The sequence below is a fragment of the Chelonus insularis genome, unplaced genomic scaffold (genome assembly GCF_013357705.1).
Source record: "Chelonus insularis isolate UGA/USDA-ARS -01 unplaced genomic scaffold, ASM1335770v1 contig_568_pilon, whole genome shotgun sequence".
In the NCBI taxonomy this organism is placed as follows: domain Eukaryota; kingdom Metazoa; phylum Arthropoda; class Insecta; order Hymenoptera; family Braconidae; genus Chelonus; species Chelonus insularis.
Window position 1 is genome coordinate 475,062 of NW_023276647.1, and position 23,727 is coordinate 498,788.

The following is a 23,727-nucleotide window of genomic DNA, read 5'->3' on the forward strand; positions in this document are numbered from 1 at the left end:
TTGTACATTATTTTTTTATAGATATAATAAATAAATTTTATTGTGAGTTTGTATATTTTAGTTTTACTACATATTGTTATTTAATGATGCTTTCATTTTAAAATTAAAATTGATTCAGATATTAATTAATCTATAAATATCCATAACAATGTGAATTATTATATTGACTTAATATATTAATGAATAGTTAGATGAAGTGTGAAGTTTACTGACTTAATTGTCTGACTACTGAATAAAAAGTGCTTGGAACAGTTGTTAAAATGAAATTCAAAAATGCTGCTAAATTCTTGATGAGTTAGAAAAAATTCTGAACCTATTATTTGTTGATTAATCAACTTAAGTGTAAAAAAGTGACAGTCAACTTCTCACTATTAATTCAACTTTAAATCAATGCTCTGTTGGTTACCTCTATCATTAGCTAGACGATTGTCAATTAAAAATATGATAAATAACCAAGTTAGTATCATCACCACCTCCTTGAAATTAGTATCAATATAAATATTTACGTGTAAAATTTAAGTATGCTACTGCTGCTCGTATAATCTATAAAAAATATATAATATAAGTAATGATGCTCAATCATTTTCTGCTTAAATAAACTTACAGCACAAAAGCTATTAAGAGAGAGATCAAAAAATTTCCCTGCTGTCAATATCACTGGTCTTTGAGCCATGAAAATTGTTAGAATCAAATGTAAGGCATTTTTCCGTGGTAAATCGTACCAATTAATCATATACAATTTTTTACCAACTTCTTCACACTATTTTTTATAGAAACAAAAATTAAAATTAGTATGTAAAACAAAAATTTTTTTGAATAAATACCTGTTCAGTTAGAAGTTCACCAATATAGCAGAACACAAATATGTTCAACACGAAAGATGTTACTAAAAGAAAATATGTTATAATGCCAATAGCATCAAAGTGTCCCCATTGCTATATAAAAGAGTATATTCTTATTGATCTCTTATTTCTGATTATTTATGTTGATCAAATTATAATTCATGATTCAATAAAAAAAAAAGAAAAATTCTCCATTCACAAATAGTTCAATTCATTTTCTCACCAAAATCAGACCACTTCCAACCACGCAAAGGTTCAAAGAGCATCCCATCACATCAACAAGACATATATTGCATAAAAGTTGATCAACGTTATTAATGTAACTAAAGATAAAAATTCAATTAAAAAATATTGTAATGTATCTGAAACAATTGTTTATTACCTTAGGGTTCTGACATGATGCTGAAGAATTTGAGAAAATCTTTTTTCCACATCAGCAATCTCAGATGTATCATTTCCTAGTTTTTCCATTGATAAACTAATGACTTCTAATTGTCCACATGCATGCATGATTAAAACAATAGCAATACCACAGACAACACTAGCAATTGAATGCATTGTGAATGAACAACAGCAATGAATGAAAAACACTATTTCATAAGCTGGACTTGCTTGTGCATCAAAAAATCCAAAATGACTTGGATAAGCCACAGGTCTTGCTGTGACGTTACTAATGCTTTTATCACCACCTGATATATTTGGTAAAATCAATGCATAAAATAATGCACCACCACTCATGAATAAAGCACAAACTGATGCACCAAAATGACCTTGTTGAGACCTTTTGATCATGATATCTCGATCATGTGGACAAGTAACATTATGCCAGTCAGTTATTAAATGTGAGAAACATTTTTTGAGATTATCAAGCCCAGTTAGCAAAGAAAAATATTTTATCATTGCCATCGTACAAAAACTTATTGGACCACCAAGACGAAATTTTACTCCAATACCATTAACTAGCTTTATAAGATAGACTCCAGGTAGAAATAAAAATGCTAGAAGAAGCCATACTAATATGATACGGAATATTGAAAAGAAGGAATCGAGTTTAGATGAATTGGAAGAAAGTGGCCAAATGCCTAAGATTTGAAGCTGCCATCGAATCAGTTCGATTGCATAATTCATGTTGGATTCAACATCAGCTTGATAAGTAATTGGATTTAAGTTCAATTGATTTTTCATCCTTTCACTGTTTTCCGTCTACTAAGTTAATTCATACTGGTCATAGCATTGATAGAAATGCTAAGAAAATATAAATCTGCGCTTGCGTCAATTTTTATTCAAAGCCTTCTGAACAAATAATTTGATAATAGTAGAAAATTACTTTAATAAGCAAAGTTTATTTAAATTGTGCACCACCAAGGAACATACGCACTTTCATTATTGTCTATAAGAAAGAAATTGAATATGGCGGAAACTGATTGAACCCTTGAAAATCGCTGCTTGATTTATAAAATATTTTTTTTTAGATCGACTGAACAACCATAAAAATTTGTTTCGAATTAGCCTATAGTTGTTTCTGTTTTACTGTTAATTAATATAATAAATATATTTTATTGTGATTTGGTATATCTTACAATTTTGCTACACATTTTTTCTCATTTAAATTAAATAATTGAAATTGCTTGAATATTAATTAATCCATAAAATTCCGTAATATGTTTAAATATGCTAACGAAGTACGAATGATCTGTTGATAAATAAAAATCAAAAAATGTGTTAATAAATACAAATCAACCCGAATGAAAAAATGTCGTTCCCCAAAAGTTCCCTGACGTTTCCCTCGTGGGACTATGGGGGATGTTTGAGGGAACGAAATTTTATTTATTTTTTCAATTTTTTTTTCTCTACTCCAAAGGTGCTTTGAATGTTTTGTACTTGCAAAAATAAGATAAACAATGACATTAATCAAATATAATGATATATTTGCGAAAAAGTATGAGATATAAAAGTGTGCATAACTTCTATGCTAATGATGCTAAGAAGTTGATTGAGGACTTAAATGAAAGATCTCGACAAGAGGAAAAGAGTCAACATTGTTAAAATTATACTTGGAGCATAATTTATGCGAAAATTGAAGTAAGTTCCGGTTTTACCCCATTTTAGGGGTGAAATAATTAATTATTAATATGTTTGACCTGATTCCGCATTTCTAGGCATTGAGACGAAGAGAATGAGTGGTCGATCATCAAAATCGGACAACTTTGATTTTTCACCCCTAAAAAATGGCAAGTGGTACCCCTTTCCATTTTTTTTGGCCAAAAAATAAAAGTACTCCGATTTTCACATTTGACCACTCATTCTCTTTCTCTTGATGCGTAGAAATGCGGAATCGGGGCACCGCCCAAGAAAATTCACTTTAACACCCTTAAAAACGGGTTACACTAAATACAAATTACGAATTATCATCCCCTTGGCTTTAAACCCCTATAACTCATGAACGGATGGTCCAATAATCATTTTTAGGGACGTTTTAGAAACTTAAGAATCTAAGCTAAACATTGATATCCATGAAAAGTGTTTAAAAAATTGCTTTTACCCTTAAAATCGCTAAAATATAAAAAAAAAAAATCACATCTTTTGGGGAGTTTGACAAATATTTTGGTGATTTTAAGGGGGAAAGAAATTTTTTAAACGTTTTTCATGGATATGTATTTTTAGCTTAGATTCTGAAGTTTCTAAATACCTCTTAAAAATCATCATTTAATGATTTTTCCACGAGTTATAGAGCTCCAAAGTCGAAAAGTGGATGATTTTTTACCCTTACTTTTACTTTGGAGCTCTATAACTCGTGGAAAAATCATCAAACGATGATTTTTAAGAGGTATTTAGAAACTTCAGAATCTAAGCTAAAAATACATATCCATGAAAAACGTTTAAAAAATTTCTTTCCCCCTTAAAATCACCAAAATATTTGTCAAACTCCCCAAAAGATGTGATTTTTTTTTTTATATTTTAGCGATTTTAAGGGTAAAAGCAATTTTTTAAACACTTTTCATGGATATCAATGTTTAGCTTAGATTCTTAAGTTTCTAAAACGTCCCTAAAAATGATTATTGGACCATCCGTTCATGAGTTATAGGGGTTTAAAGCCAAGGGGATGATAATTCGTAATTTGTATTTAGTGTAACCCGTTTTTAAGGGTGTTAAAGTGAATTTTCTTGGGCGGTGCCCCGATTCCGCATTTCTACGCATCAAGAGAAAGAGAATGAGTGGTCAAATGTGAAAATCGGAGTACTTTTATTTTTTGGCCAAAAAAAATGGAAAGGGGTACCACTTGCCATTTTTTAGGGGTGAAAAATCAAAGTTGTCCGATTTTCAAGTTTGACCACTCATTCTCTTCGTCTCAATGCCTAGAAATGCGGAATCAGGTCAAACATATTAATAATTAATTATTTCACCCTCAAAATGGGGTAAAACTGGAACTTACTTCAATTTTCGCATAAATTATGCTCCAAGTATAATTTCAACAATGTTGACTCTTTTCCTCTTGTCGAGATCTTTCATTTAAGTCCTCAATCAACTTCTTAGCATCATTAGCATAGAAGTTATGCACACTTTTATATCTCATACTTTTTCGCAAATATATCATTATATTTGATTAATGTCATTGTTTATCTTATTTTTGCAAGTACAAAACATTCAAAGCACCTTTGGAGTAGAGAAAAAAAAATTGAAAAAATAAATAAAATTTCGTTCCTCAAATATTCCCCATAGTCCCACGAGGGAAACGTCAGGAAACTTTTGGGGAACGAAATTTTTCTATACTTAAAAAGTAAGATTATTATACTCACAGTTCCAAAAGTGTAAAGTGAAAGATTGATCAATTTGCCCGCTCGAATTGGATTGGAATTTTGTGAGATCAGAATTGTCAGAACAGTTCCATAGGCTAGTTTATTGGGTAAATCATACCAGTCCACATAGTATGCAGCATTGTATACTTGGAGACACTGTCACACAATATCGGTATTAAATAAATCAATAAAAAAATCAATACTATTCTTACCTTATCTGTGAGCAGTTCACCAATGTAACAGTAAAGAAAAATATTAAATATAAAAGATATCAATAGTAGAATATACGTCGTCATTCCTCCTGCATCATTTTGGCTCCATTCCTAGATGAATCATTTATTTAAAAATATCATCAGCGCAAGCAATATTATCATAAATCTTTAAAATTTTTGCTTACTAATAATATATAATATCCTAGCAAGCAGATATTTAATGTACATCCCACTATTTCTACTAAAGCTATGTATTCCACTAGCTTTTCAACATCATTGGTAAATCTGTGCTTAAAAAATGTTAAATTACCAACGACATAACGTCATTTGATGGCTCAAAAAATTTTTCAGATCAATATGAAATAAACTAATATTACCTAATAATTCTTGCATGATGTGCAATTATTTCTGAATATTGTCCAAATAGAACTAAACTGCTATTAGTTTTTTTAATAAAATTCTCCAACCATCCCATAACAATATCCAATTGTCCACAGGCATGAACAACACAAACAATAGCAAGATTGCAAGCTGCACTGGTGACTGAAGCCATTACTATTGCACAACAGCAATGGGTGAAGAAAACGAGTTCGTAAGCAGGACTTTTGTGTTCATCGAAAAATATAAAGTAGCAAGGATAAGCCAGTGGTCGTACAGTATTATTCCCTTTAAGATTTGAAGACACTTGGGGTAGAATACAGGCATAAAATAAACTGCTGCCATACATGACAGCTGCATTGATCATAGAATTATAATATCCAAACCGAGCATGTTCTACCATAATTTTTTTATCATCAAGAGATCTAATTCTCTGCCAATCAGCAATTATTTTATTCATACAAATTGTTATATTCTTGATTTTTGTTTGCAATAAAATATACTTTAAAATTCCCATCACACAAAAACTTAAAACTCCTGTTACTCGAAGTCTAAATGCAGGATCTTTGATAACAATGACTGCAAAAAGTATTCCCGGAACGATAATAAATCCTAACGAAAATGAGCACGTAATTGAGAGAAAAATTGCACTAATTTTTTTTGAAGTAGATGATTTGATAACAAATTGCCAAACTCCTAAAAAACCGAGAACCCACTGATTAATTTTAAGAACATATTTCATATCTGGTTCACTTGGAAAATTATATTGAATTGATTTTGTATAATCTGTTAATTTCTTTTTAGTCGTCATCTTACTCATGTAAATGATCATTCAAAACTGATAAATTTCACAAATAAAAATGCTTTGAAAAATATATCTACGCATGCGTTAATTCAACAATAAATGATTATATTCATAGAAAAATTATGGCAATCAACAGGCAATTAAGGTGATTGTGTCTTTATATGTTTTTACAATAAAGAAGTTTTTTTTAACCTATATGTGAGTTCTTCGTCATTGATCGATAATACCACTTAATATCTACATATTGAAAAGACAAAATTGTGTTTATTGTTCATACTTAATAATGTTTTATAAAAAAAAAAATCCAGTTTTATAGCATGAATGTTCGCAATAAATTCAAATATGTTACTGATGTTCGAATTACCTAACATAAATATAAAGATCAATTACTTATTAAAATTAATAATAAGTTTTTTTAATTGGTATTTATTTACTTACAGTACAAAAACTATGTAAAGAGAGTTCCACAAGCTTTCCAGCTGTTACAGTAACTGGATTTTGGGCTGTTGCAATTGTCAATTTTAATCCAAGTGCTTTTTTTTCTGGTAACTGATACCAGTCGATCATGTATGATGTTTCTCCAACTTTTCTGCACTGTTTCATGTCAGTATCATTAATCATATTCAATTATTTCCATAAGATAAATCATGTAAGATAATTTTCTTTTTATTTATATACCTCTTCACGTAATAATTCTCCAATGTAACAAAATAAAAAAATATTAAATGTGAATGATATCAAAAGAATTGTATAAGTCGTTATTCCTATTGCATCAGCTTGCTCCCATTCCTATTAATTATGATAAAATTAGTTAGATTAATTTTTAAACAATCGATATAAAAATTATTTAGAAACGTACCAGCATCAAATAATACCCTAGAAAAACAAATATTCAAAGTGCATCCAACAACTTCCACCAGGCAAATTTCACATAATACATTTTCTGTGCAAGCAATGAATCTAAATTGTTGAATACAAAGATCCTAATTTATATTATTTGTTATAAAAGTATTTTTTTTTAATGATGTATTAAGTGTTCTATACCTGAGAGTTTTGACATGTTGCTTAATGATATTAGAAAATCTATCATTTGTTCCTTGATTGACCCTTTTACCTTCTACAAGATCATTAAGCCAACCAATTAAAATTTCTAATTGTCCACATGCATGCATTACAAAAACTACTGCTAAACTACAAGCTGCACTAGTAATTGAATGCATCACAAAAGCACAACAGCAGTGAATTGAAAAAGTTATTTCATAAGCTGGACTCTCTTGTGGATCAAAAAATATATAGTAACTTGGATAAGCTAAAGGACGAATTGTTATATTGTGTTCATTTTTCACACTGGCAGATACATGAGGTAAAATTCCCGCATAAAATAATCCACCTCCATACATAAAAATAGCACAAATAATAGAACCATACCGACCGAATTGTGCATACTTTATCATGATCTCTCGATCACTAACTGAATTAACCTTATGCCAATCAAAGATAATATAATTGAAGCAATTGGTGATGTCTTGATGCTTTAAAACAAGTGAACAATATTTCATAATTCCCATCACACAAAAACTTAATGCTCCTGTAAGCTTTAGTCTCACTGCTGGATCTTTAATTTGGACGAAAGTAAAAAGACTTCCTGGGATAATGATGAATGCCATTAATAATGAGCAGATTATGATAGTTACAATTTTTGTAAACTTTTCAATAAATGAAGGTTCTGATAAATGTGGCCAAATCCCTAGAGGACTTAGTAGCCATCGATTGATCTTGATAGCAAACTCAATATCTTCTTCAACAGAGTTATCAGATTTAAAGTTCTTCGAGTTGAAAATAAATTCAGTCGAATCTTTTTTTATTATTCCATACATTTTCTTTTGATGAACTGATAGAACTGACGTTTCCATGATTCAAAATAAAATAAATGCAAATGTGTGCGCTTGCGTGGATTAATGATAAAAAATTGAAATTGAAAATGAGAGGAAATTACTTTAAATCGTGTATTTATAAAGTTTTGATTATTGAAGTTAATAGAGTTTCAATTCTTTCATAGAAAACATCAAGTTGGCTGCAATTTATTTCATGTTAGTTTTATTTATTTTTTTTTAATATGAGTAATTTTAATTCAGAGTTCAATGAACATCAGTTATTGAGTTGTAATTCGATGAAATATAAATTTGGATGAAAATTGGAAATTCTAATAAGCACGAATATAACCAATTATTGAATTTAAAAATTTTCATCTCAGTGAAATAAATATGAATTATTATGTTAATTTTAGATACAGACGTGAAATGTATTAATGAATAATTGGATAAAGTGACAAGTTTACTGATTTAATTGTCTGACTACTTAATGAGAAGTGCTTGGGATATTAGACAACGGCTCTAATGAAATTTAAATATGCTGCTGAAGTCTTGACAACCTAGAGAAAATTTTAAATTATTATTTATTAATATTGTGTTAATTAATAAACTTCAAAGCCTAAAATCTATAATAAAAATATTCTATAAAGGTAAAAAGAATGAAAATAATATAAGTCTTACACCAGCAAATCCTTGTAAAGATAAATCACTTATTTTTCCAGTTGATAAAGTAACTGGTTGACTGGATCGAATCATTATAAACATTAAATCAATTACAATATTTTTTGGCAAGTTATACCAATCGATGAAGTATGAGCATTCACCAACTTTTATACTCTTTTGGTTAATATAAAATAAATATATCAGTTATTATAAATAGCCTAGTTAAATTAAATGTAATATAATAATTAAACCTGTGCTTTAAGACGTTCTCCAATATAAGAAATAATAAAACAATTAACAAAAATGGATGTCATCAATACTCCATATGTCATTAACCCAAGAACTTGTCCATCTTCCCATTCCTGCATGTTTTTATTACTTTTTTTATGTACCAAAAAATTTTTTGATTTATTTCATAACTTACCACCATTACTCCATACTCTAAAAAACAAATAATAATTGTGCAGCCAACCATTTCACAGAGAAAAACAATGTTAAGGGATTGTTCAAGTTTTTCAGCATATCTAATAATAAATACGTTAATAAATTAATAAATCTAAATAAAATTGAAAATTAATTTTTTTATAATCATTCATTCCAACAATTACTCAATAGCAATAGAATGTTTTTGAACAATCCAGGCAAGTTGCGAGTTAAATTCATCATTTATTCCATTTTTTGTCAAATTGTCTAGATGTCTGCAAACAACTTCAAAGAGACAGCAGCCATGAGTGACATAAGTAGCAATAAGACTATAAATACCACAATTGGTTGATAAAATAATAGTACTGATAATAATGTGTGTAATAAAAAGCATTTCATAGCCAGGAGAATCACTAGGAACAAAAAAAACGTAATCACTTGGATAAGGTAGCGGTATTTGAGTAGTATTATCTTCCTTAACAATTCGTTCTGCTGCTAAGGGCATTATGATATGATAAGGCAATGCACCACCATAAGAAAGACTTAAATATGCTACTGTAAAAAATCTACCGATTTTAGCATTTTTTACCATCACTAATCTATCTTCTTCACAAATTACATTCTTCCAATTATCCTCCAATTGTTGCAAACAATCTCTCAAAGCTTTTTTGTTGATAATCAAGGTCCAAAATTTGATCAAAGCTAACGAGTTGAATACTTGAGCTGCGATAATTTTCATCAATCGTGAAAGGTCATCAGCATCAAAGAATGTCCAAATGAAATGAGGAACTAGTAAGAAACACATCAGTCCAAATACCATGAGTGTTTGGAGTCTAACGAGAAATTTACTTAAATTAGTATCTGATCCATACAAAGGGTAAATTCCAATTGGTGTTAAAAGTGTTCGAGATATCTTGACAACATATTCTATATCAACTTGATAATTTAAATTTTTGTAATTATTAAGACTTCTTTCTCTTTGATCCATCTGAATGGATTTTAATTTTTATAGTCTTCAAAAATCACTGTAATATTCGTTCAATGACTGAATTTCTTATTTTAAGAATATTAATACAACTCTAAAAGAGTGGGAGGAGCTAGATGTACGCATGTACATCTTTTTCAATATTCATTCGTAATTTTATGCAAATCACTCTCATTTTGTCTATTATATAGACATTATAGTTTGATAATGACTCTATAATTTTTATCCATAGGTCATTCACTGTATTCTGGTCGTTTAGGGTAGTAGACATATAGGAAAATTTGGTGATTTGTTGATTTTAAAAATAAAGTTTTTCCAATTGAATACCAAGTCTTGATAAAATTTCCACTGAATTTTTATCATTAATGTTACATTTTCCTAGGATAATAAGTCATCATTGCAAGAAAAAATGGTTAATCATGATAAAATATCGTTTAACTCAAGTGCAAGCAGTGATTGCTGCAAAAATAATTTTATCAGACACAAAACTATTCAATATTTTTATCATTTCGCATAGATGATAAATAAGTTTTTATATTTTATTTCTTTCGATCATGACTCTTTGATTATTAGTAGTAAGGTAGCAGTGATTAGTATAACGTAGTATTATTAAAATAATTCAATAAATATTTTATTTTTTATTCTCAAATTATGGGTGAAAAAAAAGATTGTGAGTTTACTAAGTTTCAAAATACGTATTTAAAAAATTTGATTTAAAAATATTTTTTACCAATAAATTTCAATATCAACTACAAAATAAAATACTCAGACTATCTTTTATTTAATGAAGTAATGAATACCTGGAAGCATGATCAATATTTAATGCATTCTCAATTGTTTTTTTAATTCCAGACTCAATATGGGAGATTCAAGAAGGGACATTGACGATGGTAGTTGGAGAAGTAATTGGAACTGCGATTTTAATTTTCATTGGATGCATGGGATGTATTGGTACCATGGGTCCCTACTCCACCTCCACCAATGCAGACTGCCTTTACATTCGGTTTCACTGTTAATATGATCATTATGGTGAGTTGGAGAAAGTTTTCATGCTCTTTTTTATCAGATGTACCTTCATTAAATTTAATGGAACTTCATAATTAAATTGTAATAATGAACTTCTTTTATTTCATATAGATGCTAGGACATGTAAGTGGTGCTCACTTGAATCCTGCTGTCACGATTGGAGCTGTGATAATTAAGCTAAAATCAATCCCAACAGGTGTGGCTTATATATTTGGTCAATTTTTGGGAGCAATCGTAGGATATGGTGCATTAAGGGTAAATATTATATTTAAATTTAAATCATTCTTACTCGAAATTTAATTTAGTAAAATACGTGATTACATTGCAGATTGTGACTCCATCAAGTATGTTTAGTGATGGAGTTATCAATTCTACTACTCCATTATGTGTAACAGTAGTCCATCCTGAAGTATCAAAACTCCAAGCTGTACTTGTTGAAGCTTTTTGTACTGGAATCATTTTATGTACTGCCTGTGCAACGTGGGACCCAAGATGTTCTCATACTACTGACTCCACAGCTATTCGGTTTGGTGTAGCAGTTGCTGGAATTTCCTTTGCTGCTGTTAGTTATTGCCAACACTTAAGACTTGATGTAACCTGAAAGTTTGTTATAAATTAATTCATAATGATGATATTCGTTTCAGAGTCCCTTCACAGGCTGCAGTATGAATCCTGCTAGAACTTTTGCACCTGCTTTTTGGAATAATGCTTGGAATGATCAATGGGTATGTGATTAAAAAGATTAATTATATAATTAACATTTATATTTAAAAATAATATAAAATTATTTTCTCTTCTGAAGATTTACTGGCTTGGTCCAACTCTTGGAGCTGTGCTTGGAACATATATATACCAAATACTATTCAGTGTGTGTCCAAAAAAGAAACATCCAGAGAATCCCTGCATCGAGTTGGCTCATATTTAAATCAATTACAAAAATATTAAATAACTTTAAATGTAGATTTTGTTATAGATATATATTAATTATATAAACAAATTTAAAAAATATATTGTATTATTTTTCCATAAATTTGATATATCTATTTACTCCGATTGTATCAATTAAATTAGTGTAATAAAGGAAGAATATTTTTAAAATTTTGTTGTATTGTTAATTAGATATGTAAAGAATAAATAAAATTACATCACAGTATTTTATAATAAACAAAAACAATTGTAAGTACTGTACAACTTCCTACAACAGTACATATAGATATATTATATATAATATAGAAACGTTGCATTCAGTTTATTTATTATTCACAAACCTATACCTTCAACCAACTGATAAGCCTATTTTCTACTATATTTATAACCAATTATTATAAACAATTTAAACAACTGTATATACTGTATAACCTATATCTGGTAGGTACAAGAAAAAATGTAGCATCAGAACAGTTGTATACCAATTTTTTTTTATTTATTATTTATTACCCAGTACCTGAGAGATCCAACTGAGTTGAATAACCTATCTTTCACTGGTTATATAACGAATAAAAACAATTGTAGAGGCACAATGACCTTTCTACAGCAGTAATGACGCAAAAGTAAACGTAGATAGAAACAAAGAAAGCAATGACATATACAGAAGTCACAAAGAAAATAATTATCTTCAAAAATCATTAATTAATTATGAACTTTTCAAAAAGATTAATGTTTATGAATATTTTTAATAATAAAAAGGCTCTTGGAGAAAAAACAATACCTTTTCCAAGAAAAATACATTAATTTAATTATTTAATTCTTTTATGTTAATTATACAAATTAAAAATTAACTAATTATTTAGCAATTCTTTTTTTTATAATAAAAAATGTCATTTGCGGCTCTTTTTTCGATTATTTATCGAAATGCTTTGGTATAAGAAGAATTATATTATACTACTTGAATAAAAGGTTGATAACTCACGAATAATCTCAATTTTCATTACAAAATGAGTAAGTTTTATATCTTGGAGTTTTGATGATGCAATCTACGCCGAATTGCAAAATTCACAACGTTGAAACACGTCATCTAAATATGTTTGTAGCACCGACAGTACAGCATGTTGACCTTGACCTCAACAGCAAAACAAAGTTGTTTGGGTTCTTGGCAATGTTTACTAACATAAAAATATTTGATAATTAAAATCAGCAAGGTAAGGTATAAACAATATCGAAATAAGTAGGCCAATGATTGTATTTTTATTATTTATTCAAAAACAAGCTAATAAATATTTCCATGAATAATTTAGATACATAAATATTTTTTTTGAAGTCTTTTTCTTTCTTTTTATATAAAATAACTTATGATACTATCTTTTGAATTTTTGTTAGTGTGAATGGCATTATTTCTGGTCATTCACATCAAAATTATGTCACAACAAAATCCAAACTTTAACTGAAGCTGCTCAAATAGAGAGACGCAGTTCTATTTATCGATTTTAACGTTGCACCAGGCTTCAGAACATTCTAGAATTCAACAGAAAATTTTAAACAACTGGAATTTCCAGTTCTTTTTTATTTAAAAAAAATATATATTTAATTTCATCATTTGTAATAGGCTAAAAATATTTGTTACATCCATATCTACTGTATGAAATGCTATCTTGTTAGTTAATCTACTTTCTTTCTTATAAATAATGTAAAAACTTTGAATTTATCTGAAGTAAGTAATATTTTGTTACAATTATTTCCTAATTACAATATTTATTATCTTCAAATGACAAAAAATTTATCATCTCCTTATGAATAAGTCTGTTTTCAACATTTAATAAAAAAAATACGTTGATTACAGTGTCAACAATCTAAAATAAAATCAAAATGTCTCTAATCTCTCTAATTTCATTACGATACATAATTATCAATTAAATATACACTTATAATTAACATTTTTTGACCTTAACTCTGAAAATAGATAATAATTATCTTACAGACAAAGTTATGATTATAGTTTACTTATTTGCTGATCTTATGTGACTAGAAAACAAAGGTCTTTGATGATTTTGGAGTTTTTAAAACAATTGAATTAATTCCTAGATTATTTCAATCATTATTTCAAATATTAATAAGAATTTTTCAACATTATAGAACAAACTTGATAACACAACAATGGAAATGAGCTCAATAATTACAAAAAATAGGTGAAAAATGGCAAAAATATTTATAGACCATCAAAATATTATGATTTAATTCAAAACTATATAATATAATATAATTCTATTCCATAACTGCGCACATTGGGCCATTGGGATTCTTTTTTTTTTACCAGGTCACAACGAAATAAATAACGTACATCATGTTCAGACATGAAAATAAGCTTGTGGAAGGCTACACACTATGAGAGCCAGCTCTGGCCTACGTGCCGACTGGGAGGATGTTGGCCTGGGATACGGCAGAATAGTGGGGTTCGAGAGAACATGCCAGAAATTTTGTCTTCCAACGGACACGATCAATACTTCAATGACGATGTAAAATAACTGGAAAAAATGATTATAAAGCAAAAGTTATTAAAAATATCACATGAATTAATCTTAAATAATTATTTGCTACTTATTTTATAAATTTCATGACAAAATTCAATGTAATTAATGATTTTGGAGCATATGCGTAGTTAGAGTAGAATCACGTAGCCTCGCTCTGGAGTTTTCTACGTCGCAACCGGCGTGTATAAAAGCAGGCCGGCTCGCCGGCTACCGGCATTCGTAAACCAACCATCGTACCATTTACATCAAGTAAAGTCAACTAAAGTTTTTTTAACTCTTACGCTGATTTATATCATAAATTTTTTGAAGACAACAACAGACAAGAGTCATGTAAAGGCATCGCAGTGCGTGCGGAGCGCGCCAGTTTTCCGTAAGTATTTTTTATTCATTTTTATCCATTATTTCATTCACTTTTCCAGTCATCACTCATTCATCTAGTTTTCATCATTATTGTCATCCAATTTATAAAGTAAACTTCTGAATTTCTATAGGCAAATGAGACATCGAATATCGGTTTTACAAAATATTAGGTAGAAATTGTACATTTTATATAAACATTTTACGATTTAACTGAAAAATAATCTAGTTTATTAATATTTTATATAAAATTATTATTAAATAAATCGAATTCTAAATACAATATTTTGGGGATATCAAAAATATTCGGAAAAAGTATCATCTTCGATTTTTGAATTCGAAATTAAATAACAATTTTCAAAATTAAATTTCATTGGATTAGTGATAAATATTAATAACTTATTTCGGAATTTTATAAAAATGTTTTTCAAATTAATTGTTTAGTTTTCTTCGGTCGTGATTATACGGTGTGTTTCTTCGGTTTTCACTGCTTCAGGCTTCGATACCGGTTCTCCAATCTTAACAATGTTGACGATTCTCTCATTCGAAGATGGCGTTAACCTCTGAAAATATAAAACAATAACAATTAATGAGGTTTTAATTTTTTTTATTTTTTGTAACAAGGGAATTTTTAATTATTCTTTTTTAGAGCGCCCTACGGGCTTGGTGCTAGAACAATCCGTACACTACTTCTACTCTTCCACCGCTCCTGAGCCAGGTTAGATTCCCAAATCTATCCACTTCTGAGTGAGAACGCACACACTAGGTAAGCCGGTTCAAAATTAGTGCAAAAAAAAAAAAAAAAAAAAAAAAAAATTGCAAAACAATTTCTTCGATATAAAATTTTTTAATTAAAAAAAAAAAAAAATACTGACGAAATATCTCAGTACTTGCAACATTCTTTTACATAACCTTTTTCTTCTTTTTTTATCGTTTAGTGCTTGCATTATACATTCGGGATGTAGCATCAAGGTTAAACCCGAGCAAATAAGTGCTGAGATAACTGAGAAACAGGCTGAAGGGAATAAAAAAATATCTGATTGAGAAAAAAAATACAACTGGATCGAATAGTTTAAAAATCGGAGCTTCGGTTCCGTCCAGGGCTTTTAGCCCTGTTGGGTTATAAGCTGTGCAGGCAGGATATTAGGAATTGAGCTCAAGTGATTACCTTTTTTGGCGCCGTAATAGTGAGAACTCCATCAGAAGAAAGACTCGAGGTAACTTGCAGTGGGTCGTGAGACGAGGGAAGAATATATCTTCTGATAAAGTGCCTGGTGATAAATCCGTGCTCGTCCTTTCTTTCTTCGTGTTTCGCCTCCACTATAATATTGTTGTCAACTGTTTTGACAATTATTTCATCTGGCGAGAATTGTTGAACGTCTAGTATCACCTGAAAACAAAATAATAGCTTAGCAAATCGGGAGTACAAAAATTGTATTATGCAGAAAGTCAGCTTTAGATTCATTAAAGCAAAGATTCATTGAATTTAAAGTCACTTAAAGGTCTACTTGTCAAAGAAATTAACTATTACAATAAAAATAATTATTATTTCGAGTCATTTAAAAACATCTAGTCGCAGTATATAGGCAATTAGATATTTTTAACTTAAATTTGACTCGCGAGTTCGCTCGCGAGTCGACTTCTGACATAAACAATTACAGTGAATTAAATAAATTTCCATTTTTTATGTAAAATTTTCAAATAAATTTTTTCAATAATTTTATGAACGATATTGCTGAAGAAATGTAGTGAATACGAAGGCCTACTTGTGTGAAAATACTCTTTTTATCAAAAGTAGTGCGTGCATACAAGTAGGTGATGACAATTGCCCTAAGCGATTGCGAGAAGAAGAGTTTAGGCGTTTTACATACCATCTATTTGTACAGTATGATTGATTTTTTTGAGCAAGTGAATATTCGAGTTTCATGTAAACTGAATGATTATTATCGTTTGAGAACAGAGAATTAATTTATGCTGTAAATGCGAGTGCGAGAGATAAAGCAAAAAATATTGTGAGATTTTTTAGTGATAGTAAAAAATAGAAATATTAGTTAAGTTGAATTATTGGCTGTCAGAATTTCAAAAGATTTATTTTTTTATTCACATATTAAATAAATAGAAAAAGTTTTATTTAACCCTTAACCCCATCGGGGGGTTAGGGGAGGGATAAACAAACAAAAGATTTTATTATTCTTGACAATATACATAAATAAATCCGGTAATTGTTGAAAGAAGACTGAACTGAGTACTAAAGCCCACGTTTAAAAGGAAAAAGTGAAAAGTAAAAAAAAAATTTGATAGTATTTATTATTATTACAGTTAAAAATAAAAATTCTACTGTGACCCAGAATATTCAATTTTACACGTTAAATTTAAAAATTACTGTATTATTGTATACGAAAAAAAAATATTTAAAGTCAGTGTTGAACAAAGAAAAAAAAAAAATAAAGAGGGCATTTCGTGAACTGAATTAGGTTTTCCATACCCCTCTCAAAAAGAGAGGGGTTATAACAAAAAATAATAAAAATATGGAATATCATTAAATAATTAGATTGTTTATTTATCGATTCGTTACTAAAAACAGTACGTATCGAAATTACTTAACACAAAATGCTATGTCAGCAAAAAGGCAAATATCTTTTGATATCATATCATGAAGATTTTCTTCCTTCTCTTAATTCAAATAAGTATTCTTTGCCAATTATAGCTTCCTAAGTATAATTTAAAACCATTGTTTGATTATAAAAATTGTGTATCATTTGAGAATCATTTTTCTCTTGAAAGCCCTTAAATTCTTTTGTCCATTGAATTATTGCTAAATAAATACTTTTTCAATAACCCGAGAGGGATCTTTTGATCCCTCTCCATGATCATCATTCAAAAACTCATGAAAAAATAGAGCTAAAAACCTAAATATTCCTTGATTCAATTTTTATAACACACAATTTATTTCAAGAATAAGTTTAGGAATAGTTTATAATAGAGAACAAAACGTATGCTAAAGGTCATAGTAGGTTTATCACTAAACACTTGATTATCAGGATCACTAAGTTACAATTTATTGATAGCATTAAGGATAAGGTGTTTGATAAGAAGGATTGCATTGTTAGATTATTAAGCGTTTTATCCAGTTGAATACATTGACTTTACTGAGTGTAGTGGTGAAAGAAAAATCAAAGGCATAAAAACTTATTAAACAATCATTTACACGGTCTTGTCGATTTTAACTAGAGGTTAGAGGGCACAACTAGGAGCTTTTAAAGATTTACCATTATTATAAGTGCTGATAATAATTTCTTTCAAGTCCTATATTCATTACTTTCTTCAAGTTTAGTAGATTTTTTAACTCGTGTCGTGGAAGTTTTTGGAATACTAGGGTATTCTAAACTTCCACGACACGATTTTTAGTGATTAAATTTTTTTTTGTTTTCTATTCATAATTATTCATTCGTATTTTTGACTGAAGTTGCAAGTGTGAATTTTTTCTATCAAAGATTTCTTAATCAGCACTTTAATATAAGGTTTAAGATAATGCTTGACTATTTTGCTTATTTATAAGTTGATAGTTCCTTTTGAAGTTTATTTTGATATCTCTTTTTTATTTTTTTGTTCATTTATTTTTAAAATGATATAAAATTTGATTTGATACTTGAATATTCCAGATCTTCCGATAAATTTAGTATAACATAAGAAAGTAAATTAAAAATAAAATCTTATAAATTATTATCATTAATTTCTTTAACTAGATTTGTGCCTTTTTAATTATAGTTTATCAATAATCGATTTATTTTATCACTTAAAATCATAACTTTAGTAGATTCTTAAAAGTTACTAGGCTTGGCGACTCTCGCTTCTTCCGAAACTTTCTTCTTGATTAGTCTCGGAAAAATCGAGAGTCGCCGTATTTTTATTTCACTTTATTTCACTCTTTTCTTTTATATCAATGATAATTTTCCACTAATTATACTTCATATTGTGTGTGTTTGAAAATTTCATGGGTTTGACTTTCCAGCAATTATATAAACTAGAGTGGGTAAAGCTAAGGTATTAAAAACAACGCTAAAAAAGATAAGAAATATTATAAGCTTCTATAATTCTCATTATATGGCTGGTGTCAATGAAATAGAGTTAATGATACTTAATGAAAACTGGCAAAATGTGACAGTGAACCAACTACACGAAATAATAAAATAAAACATACGGTCCGTATCTTAACCAGCAGTCATAGTAAACGAGTGAAAAAAAGTAACTATATCAGTAAAGTTTAAACTAAAAATAATAGAGAATGTTAATGAAATAATTATAATACTTCTTATAACAAATAAAAAAAGTGTCACCACCACCGTATATCACAGCGAATTATTAAATATTGAATAATTGAATAATAAACAGTAATTTAAAATCATTGTTTCTAATTTAACTTGAAAAAAAAACTGTCGTGATTAAATACCCATTAATCGATATCTTATAACTTAAGATTAATTACTAGGAACACGATAGGAATATGTTGGTATAGGTAATATTTGATGATTAATTATATTCGCACGAGCTTTTTGCTTGCCATCTAATTATTTGCACAAACGGTTGATGAAAAGATCGTGGTTTAGTAAGAGGTATCAGTGAGAAATAATGTTTAAATAAAATACTCATAACATTCAGTGTAACATTTAAAAATCAATGGTAATACTCGTGTTTAAAGTATCGATAAGTATTTCAAAGAATTAGCACTTACTTCAAATTTATTCTGATCACACTGGATAGTGCTTACACCTCCAGATTTAGTGGTCGCGAGTGTTCGCCACGGCCGATAGTAAGACGGAGTCGAGAATAAAGAACGAGGTCTATTGAAGCTCCATGATGAAATATCAGAGAATAAGTCGTCTCGAGTTAAACCGCTCCCAAAATGTTGATCGATAAGTCTAGAGATAGGGCGATCGAAGTCATCCCACCAATTGTGAAAAAAAAGCGGTACCACCGACATTATCTAAAAGAGGAAAAAGAATATGAGTAATGTTAGAAATCAAATAATCACTTCAACTTATTAAATCAATAGTTAGAGTTGCATTAATGATGAGTTTAACTAAAGTAATTAATTGGATAATTAATTAGATAATAAATTAGAAGCTACAGTAAATAGTAGACTGAAGATTGTGAGTGAGGGCACTATCTAGTATCTAGAGAATAGAATGATATGATGCAAAAATCAGATAATATTTGAAATGAACGGTTATTAGAACACCTTAGGATTAAGGGTCGGAGAATGGGATCAAGAGTAAAAGTAAAGTAGTGCTTTCAATATTCATTAATGAATGTTTAAGGATAATAAGAAAATGGGGTACGAATATTTATTATTATTGCATTATCGTTTAAATGATTAAAACATACCTTACATACTAATGTTAGGATAAACAAACAAGTCGTACATCACAATAATAAGTCAAAAATATTAATCAGTAGAAATAATTTCGTTATATTTATGAAATTGAAGTATGGCGTTAACTTGGAAGCTTAGTAAATGTTATGTACATCTATGGTATTTGAAACCGACATTGTATCGAAGTGAAGCTTTATGATCGAACGTATGATGTAGTAAACTGGTCAGTAATCAAGTGATCGCACAATTAATTAAGTTAGTTAAGGTATTCAATAATTAAGATTCATATAATTGCTCTTAAGATAACATCATATTCTTAACGGATAAGTTTAAGAGTTAATCAATACGTTCTTCCAATTTTACTAATATTTTTTTATTACATTTGAACTGTTTTTAAAAAATTTCTTTATTAATTAATTTAGTTAAAAAAAAAATTATTTTTCATTATTTTGGTTTAGAATTCTCTCTGTTTGAGTAAATTTCATTTCAGTTACTTAATATTTTTCTTTAGATTATTGAGTTTTTTTATTGACTCCAGTTATAATCTATATCACGATATTTCACCATTGCGGATCAATCGATAGATGTGTGTTGATAATAACCATTAGAGTGACAACAGGGGTAACTGTGATTTATGGTAGGAGATCATCAAAAATCGATATCGATCGAAAACAACATCAATAAATATTAAAAAAAAAAAAATCAATTTTCTCAGGTTACATCGAATGTAAAGATCACAGTTAAAAATATTGAAATTCGCAGTAATGCCCTGTATTTAATTCGTGTCGTAAAATTACTAATTCAATAATCGATATATATATATATATGGATATAATAGCAGTTGCATGGACGATGTAATTATCTAATTATGATTTTGACAGAATTACAGCAAGATACTAAAATTATTCACAATGAAAGATCTATAATTATGAAGTTATTCAAAATGTATTCATTGAAAAAAACATATATAATGACATACTAAAAATGCATTTCCTAAGCACGTCTTTTAAATAATCATTATAATAGTAATATTAAAATAACTTAGATTAATTAACATATGAACATTTGTTCCTAAATGTCGAGCTCATGGTCGCATAGAAAATAAGTGTTAAGATTATACATCTAAGGCTAGCAAGAAATTATGGTTGATCGAATTTTTTATCATTTTTTAAAGTCTGAATAATTTTATACTTGAACTTGCGTTTTTTTTTACTAACTGACGGACGTTACATACAATAAAGATAAATTTTTTTATATTAAAATTTTATGAAATATTTTATAGAAATAATAAATAATCATATCGATTGATGTTTTTACGAGATCTTTATAACTTTAAGGTAGATATAATTCAAGTACACAATTTATTTCTATTATTTTTTATTTTTTTAAATGATAATTTTTGAGAATGAAAGGTGTTTTGTGATGAAAAAAATAATTCAGTACAATAATAAAATAAATAATTAATCATAGACGCATGATTCGTGAGCTATGTTACTTGTGATGCCGCAAATGTTAATCTTAATAAATTAACTAATAGCGATATATACTAAGGCTTTATAAAATTCCGTCATCTTAGAGTATTTAATTAATCTTCCTATTAAGATATTAATCGTTAGATAAAACTCATCGTTACATGCAATTTCAAGGATTATTTGAGAGAAAAGAAATTTTTTGAATGATACTTACGTGGTAAAGATGTGAAAGTAGTGAGCTGCTTGTAGGTTCTTCAAAAACTAAGAATCAGATGCGAAAGAACCAACTTTAAATAGATTATCCGTAGGTGGAGCATATTGAAGGAAATATTTAAGATTCGTGAACCATTTGACTAATAATAAATCCGTGAATTGTTTGTCACCATGATTCACGCAGTCCAAAATGGTACTCTGACGACTTTAATCTTAAATTTTTGTCAGTCTCTGAAAGCATAAATGTTAGAGGGAGAGTTATGATGATTTTAAGTGTTTCATGGAGAGAAAAAATAATTTTGAAAATGATAAAAAGTTAAAAGAGGGTAGTTTTTGATATGATGAGTATAAAAAAAACCAGCTTTTAAACATAATATCTAAACATCGAATAATATTGCTTATGTGGTTAATAAAGTATTTAAAAAATTACACGTTTGTGCATAGATAGAATCATGAAAATGCTCGGTGTGTCTACTAACAAAAAAAAAAATTATAACATTTTAATAATTCGTAATTATCATAATCGAGACATATTACTGGGAAGATATATGTTTTGCTGGAAAAGAAGGCCAAAAAAAATACATAAAAAGGATTGAAAAAAAAAAATAAAAAATATTTTTTAAAAAGTGGGTGTTCATACTCACACCAAAAAAAAACAACAATATCATGTATCTTGTGTAGATTAAACTTTTAAGAATTTCTTAGAGTGTATTCATGACCATCTACTTTTGCAACAAAAACAGTAATCCCATTGCAAGTAACATAAACCTGATATATAATTTGAATGAATATATTAAAGAAAAACAATATTAAATATCATTAAGAATCAACAACAATTAAAGTAAAAAGGACGATTCGATGAGAACAAAAAAAAAAAAAGAAAAAGATTGACGGGAATTTATTACGTTCCATCAGAAATAAATAAAAAATCAACAAAAGATCATGGCATTAATAGTTTATAAGAATTTATATAAGAATAAAAAATAAAAATAATCTCTAAAGATTATTGTTATAAAAACCGGCCTCAATTTCATGTAATGAGTAAATCACAATACCAATTGTGAGAAAGAGTTTTACTGTGCGAGAATTCAATGTTTAAAAGCATGGTATTCTTAAGATAAAAAACAACCATTTGATAAGATCGTGTGAACATTTGAAAAGAAATTTTTTGAAAAGGACCTTTTTCATACCATCAAGTTACTGGATAAAACGAATAATCATTTTAAGATTAGTGTACATTTATTACTATTATCTAATAGTAGTTTTAAATGTAATTTAATCAATGTCAGTTTCCACACCTGATTGTTAGCCCCAAAAAAAATAATGGAATGCTCGTAACTTAGTAGTATCATTGTGCGTTTTGAGCTCTATATTACCATTATTATAATTATTATTATTATGCTTATAAGAAATATGTCATATTTAGCGTGTGTGAGACATCATTTTACTCAGCGTATTCCAAATTCAATGCAAAGTCCAAGTTTTTAACAATTAGTGATCAAATCCTCTCTACGCAAATGCCTCTTTTATTCAACACTGTAACCATACACCACTTGTAATAACTTATATATTCAAATCTGAAAATAAAATAAACGCAGTGCAGACTTAATCATATGTTCTTCATTCATATAATTGATATAAATCCAAGATTCCTAAGAAAAAAACCTAAGAATAATTTTTTTTATTATTTAGACTTCAATATTATTAAATAAGCATAAAATGTATTATCTTAAAAAAGATTTAATTTAAAATAATAATGAATTTCTCACCATCTATAATTAGTGGCTAAAGCAAAAATTTATTATTATTCGTAGAAAATAACAATTTAAAAATTTTATGCACACT

General features: G+C 28.4%; 3 protein-coding genes, 2 long non-coding RNA genes and 1 pseudogene across 5 annotated transcripts; 2 read left to right on the forward strand and 4 right to left on the reverse strand.

The window, feature by feature from the left end:
• Nucleotides 1-502: 502 nt before the first annotated feature.
• On the reverse strand, nucleotides 503-7,947 carry LOC118070206 (uncharacterized). Its single transcript, XM_035088660.1, is given in 12 exon segments — nucleotides 503-760; nucleotides 825-935; nucleotides 1,066-1,165; nucleotides 1,225-1,840; nucleotides 2,484-2,535; nucleotides 4,640-4,795; nucleotides 4,852-4,962; nucleotides 6,473-6,628; nucleotides 6,713-6,823; nucleotides 6,894-6,917; nucleotides 6,919-6,994; nucleotides 7,079-7,947. Coding segments are annotated over 12 exon segments (2,640 nt in total).
• A 380-nt stretch (nucleotides 7,948-8,327) lies between these two features.
• Nucleotides 8,328-9,979, reverse strand: LOC118070296 (odorant receptor 13a-like). Its single transcript, XM_035088828.1, has 5 exons — nucleotides 9,177-9,979; nucleotides 8,993-9,092; nucleotides 8,820-8,930; nucleotides 8,587-8,742; nucleotides 8,328-8,465 (listed from the first exon to the last, which is right to left on the reverse strand). The coding sequence occupies exons 1-5, from the start codon at nucleotides 9,977-9,979 to the stop codon at nucleotides 8,415-8,417; spliced, it is 1,221 nt and encodes a 406-aa protein (XP_034944719.1). The 3' UTR covers nucleotides 8,328-8,414.
• An 855-nt stretch (nucleotides 9,980-10,834) lies between these two features.
• LOC118070302 (aquaporin AQPAe.a-like) lies at nucleotides 10,835-12,061 on the forward strand (annotated as a pseudogene).
• Nucleotides 11,284-13,032, reverse strand: LOC118070306 (uncharacterized). The gene is made up of 2 exons (XR_004690746.1): nucleotides 12,912-13,032; nucleotides 11,284-11,599 (listed from the first exon to the last, which is right to left on the reverse strand). It is a non-coding gene; the product is annotated as an uncharacterized lncRNA (long non-coding RNA).
• Nucleotides 13,033-14,668: 1,636 nt separating this feature from the next.
• LOC118070305 (uncharacterized) lies at nucleotides 14,669-20,056 on the forward strand. Its single transcript, XR_004690745.1, has 3 exons — nucleotides 14,669-14,836; nucleotides 15,473-15,589; nucleotides 15,762-20,056. It is a non-coding gene; the product is annotated as an uncharacterized lncRNA (long non-coding RNA).
• On the reverse strand, nucleotides 15,253-23,505 carry LOC118070303 (protein lethal(2)essential for life-like). Its single transcript, XM_035088841.1, has 4 exons — nucleotides 21,884-23,505; nucleotides 19,556-19,807; nucleotides 15,992-16,213; nucleotides 15,253-15,386 (listed from the first exon to the last, which is right to left on the reverse strand). The coding sequence occupies exons 2-4, from the start codon at nucleotides 19,802-19,804 to the stop codon at nucleotides 15,264-15,266; spliced, it is 594 nt and encodes a 197-aa protein (XP_034944732.1). The 5' UTR covers nucleotides 19,805-19,807; nucleotides 21,884-23,505; the 3' UTR covers nucleotides 15,253-15,263.
• Between the last annotated feature and the right edge of the window lie 222 nt (nucleotides 23,506-23,727).

Bases quoted from the DNA above. Each gene is read 5' to 3' on its own strand.
- LOC118070296 (XM_035088828.1), bottom strand. From the start codon at position 9,979: ATGGATCAAAGAGAAAGAAGTCTTAATAATTACAAAAATTTAAATTAT. The intron at 9,093-9,176 runs GTAATTGTTGGA...ATTTATTATTAG, and splicing joins AAACATTCTATTGCTATTGA to ATATGCTGAAAAACTTGAAC. The intron at 8,466-8,586 runs GTAAGACTTATA...AATTTTCTCTAG, and splicing joins CTTTACAAGGATTTGCTGGT to GTTGTCAAGACTTCAGCAGC.
- LOC118070303 (XM_035088841.1), bottom strand. From the start codon at position 19,804: ATGTCGGTGGTACCGCTTTTTTTTCACAATTGGTGGGATGACTTCGAT. The intron at 16,214-19,555 runs GTAAGTGCTAAT...TTTTGTTTTCAG, and splicing joins GTGATCAGAATAAATTTGAA to GTGATACTAGACGTTCAACA. The intron at 15,387-15,991 runs GTAATCACTTGA...TTATATTTTCAG, and splicing joins CTATTACGGCGCCAAAAAAG to AGGTTAACGCCATCTTCGAA.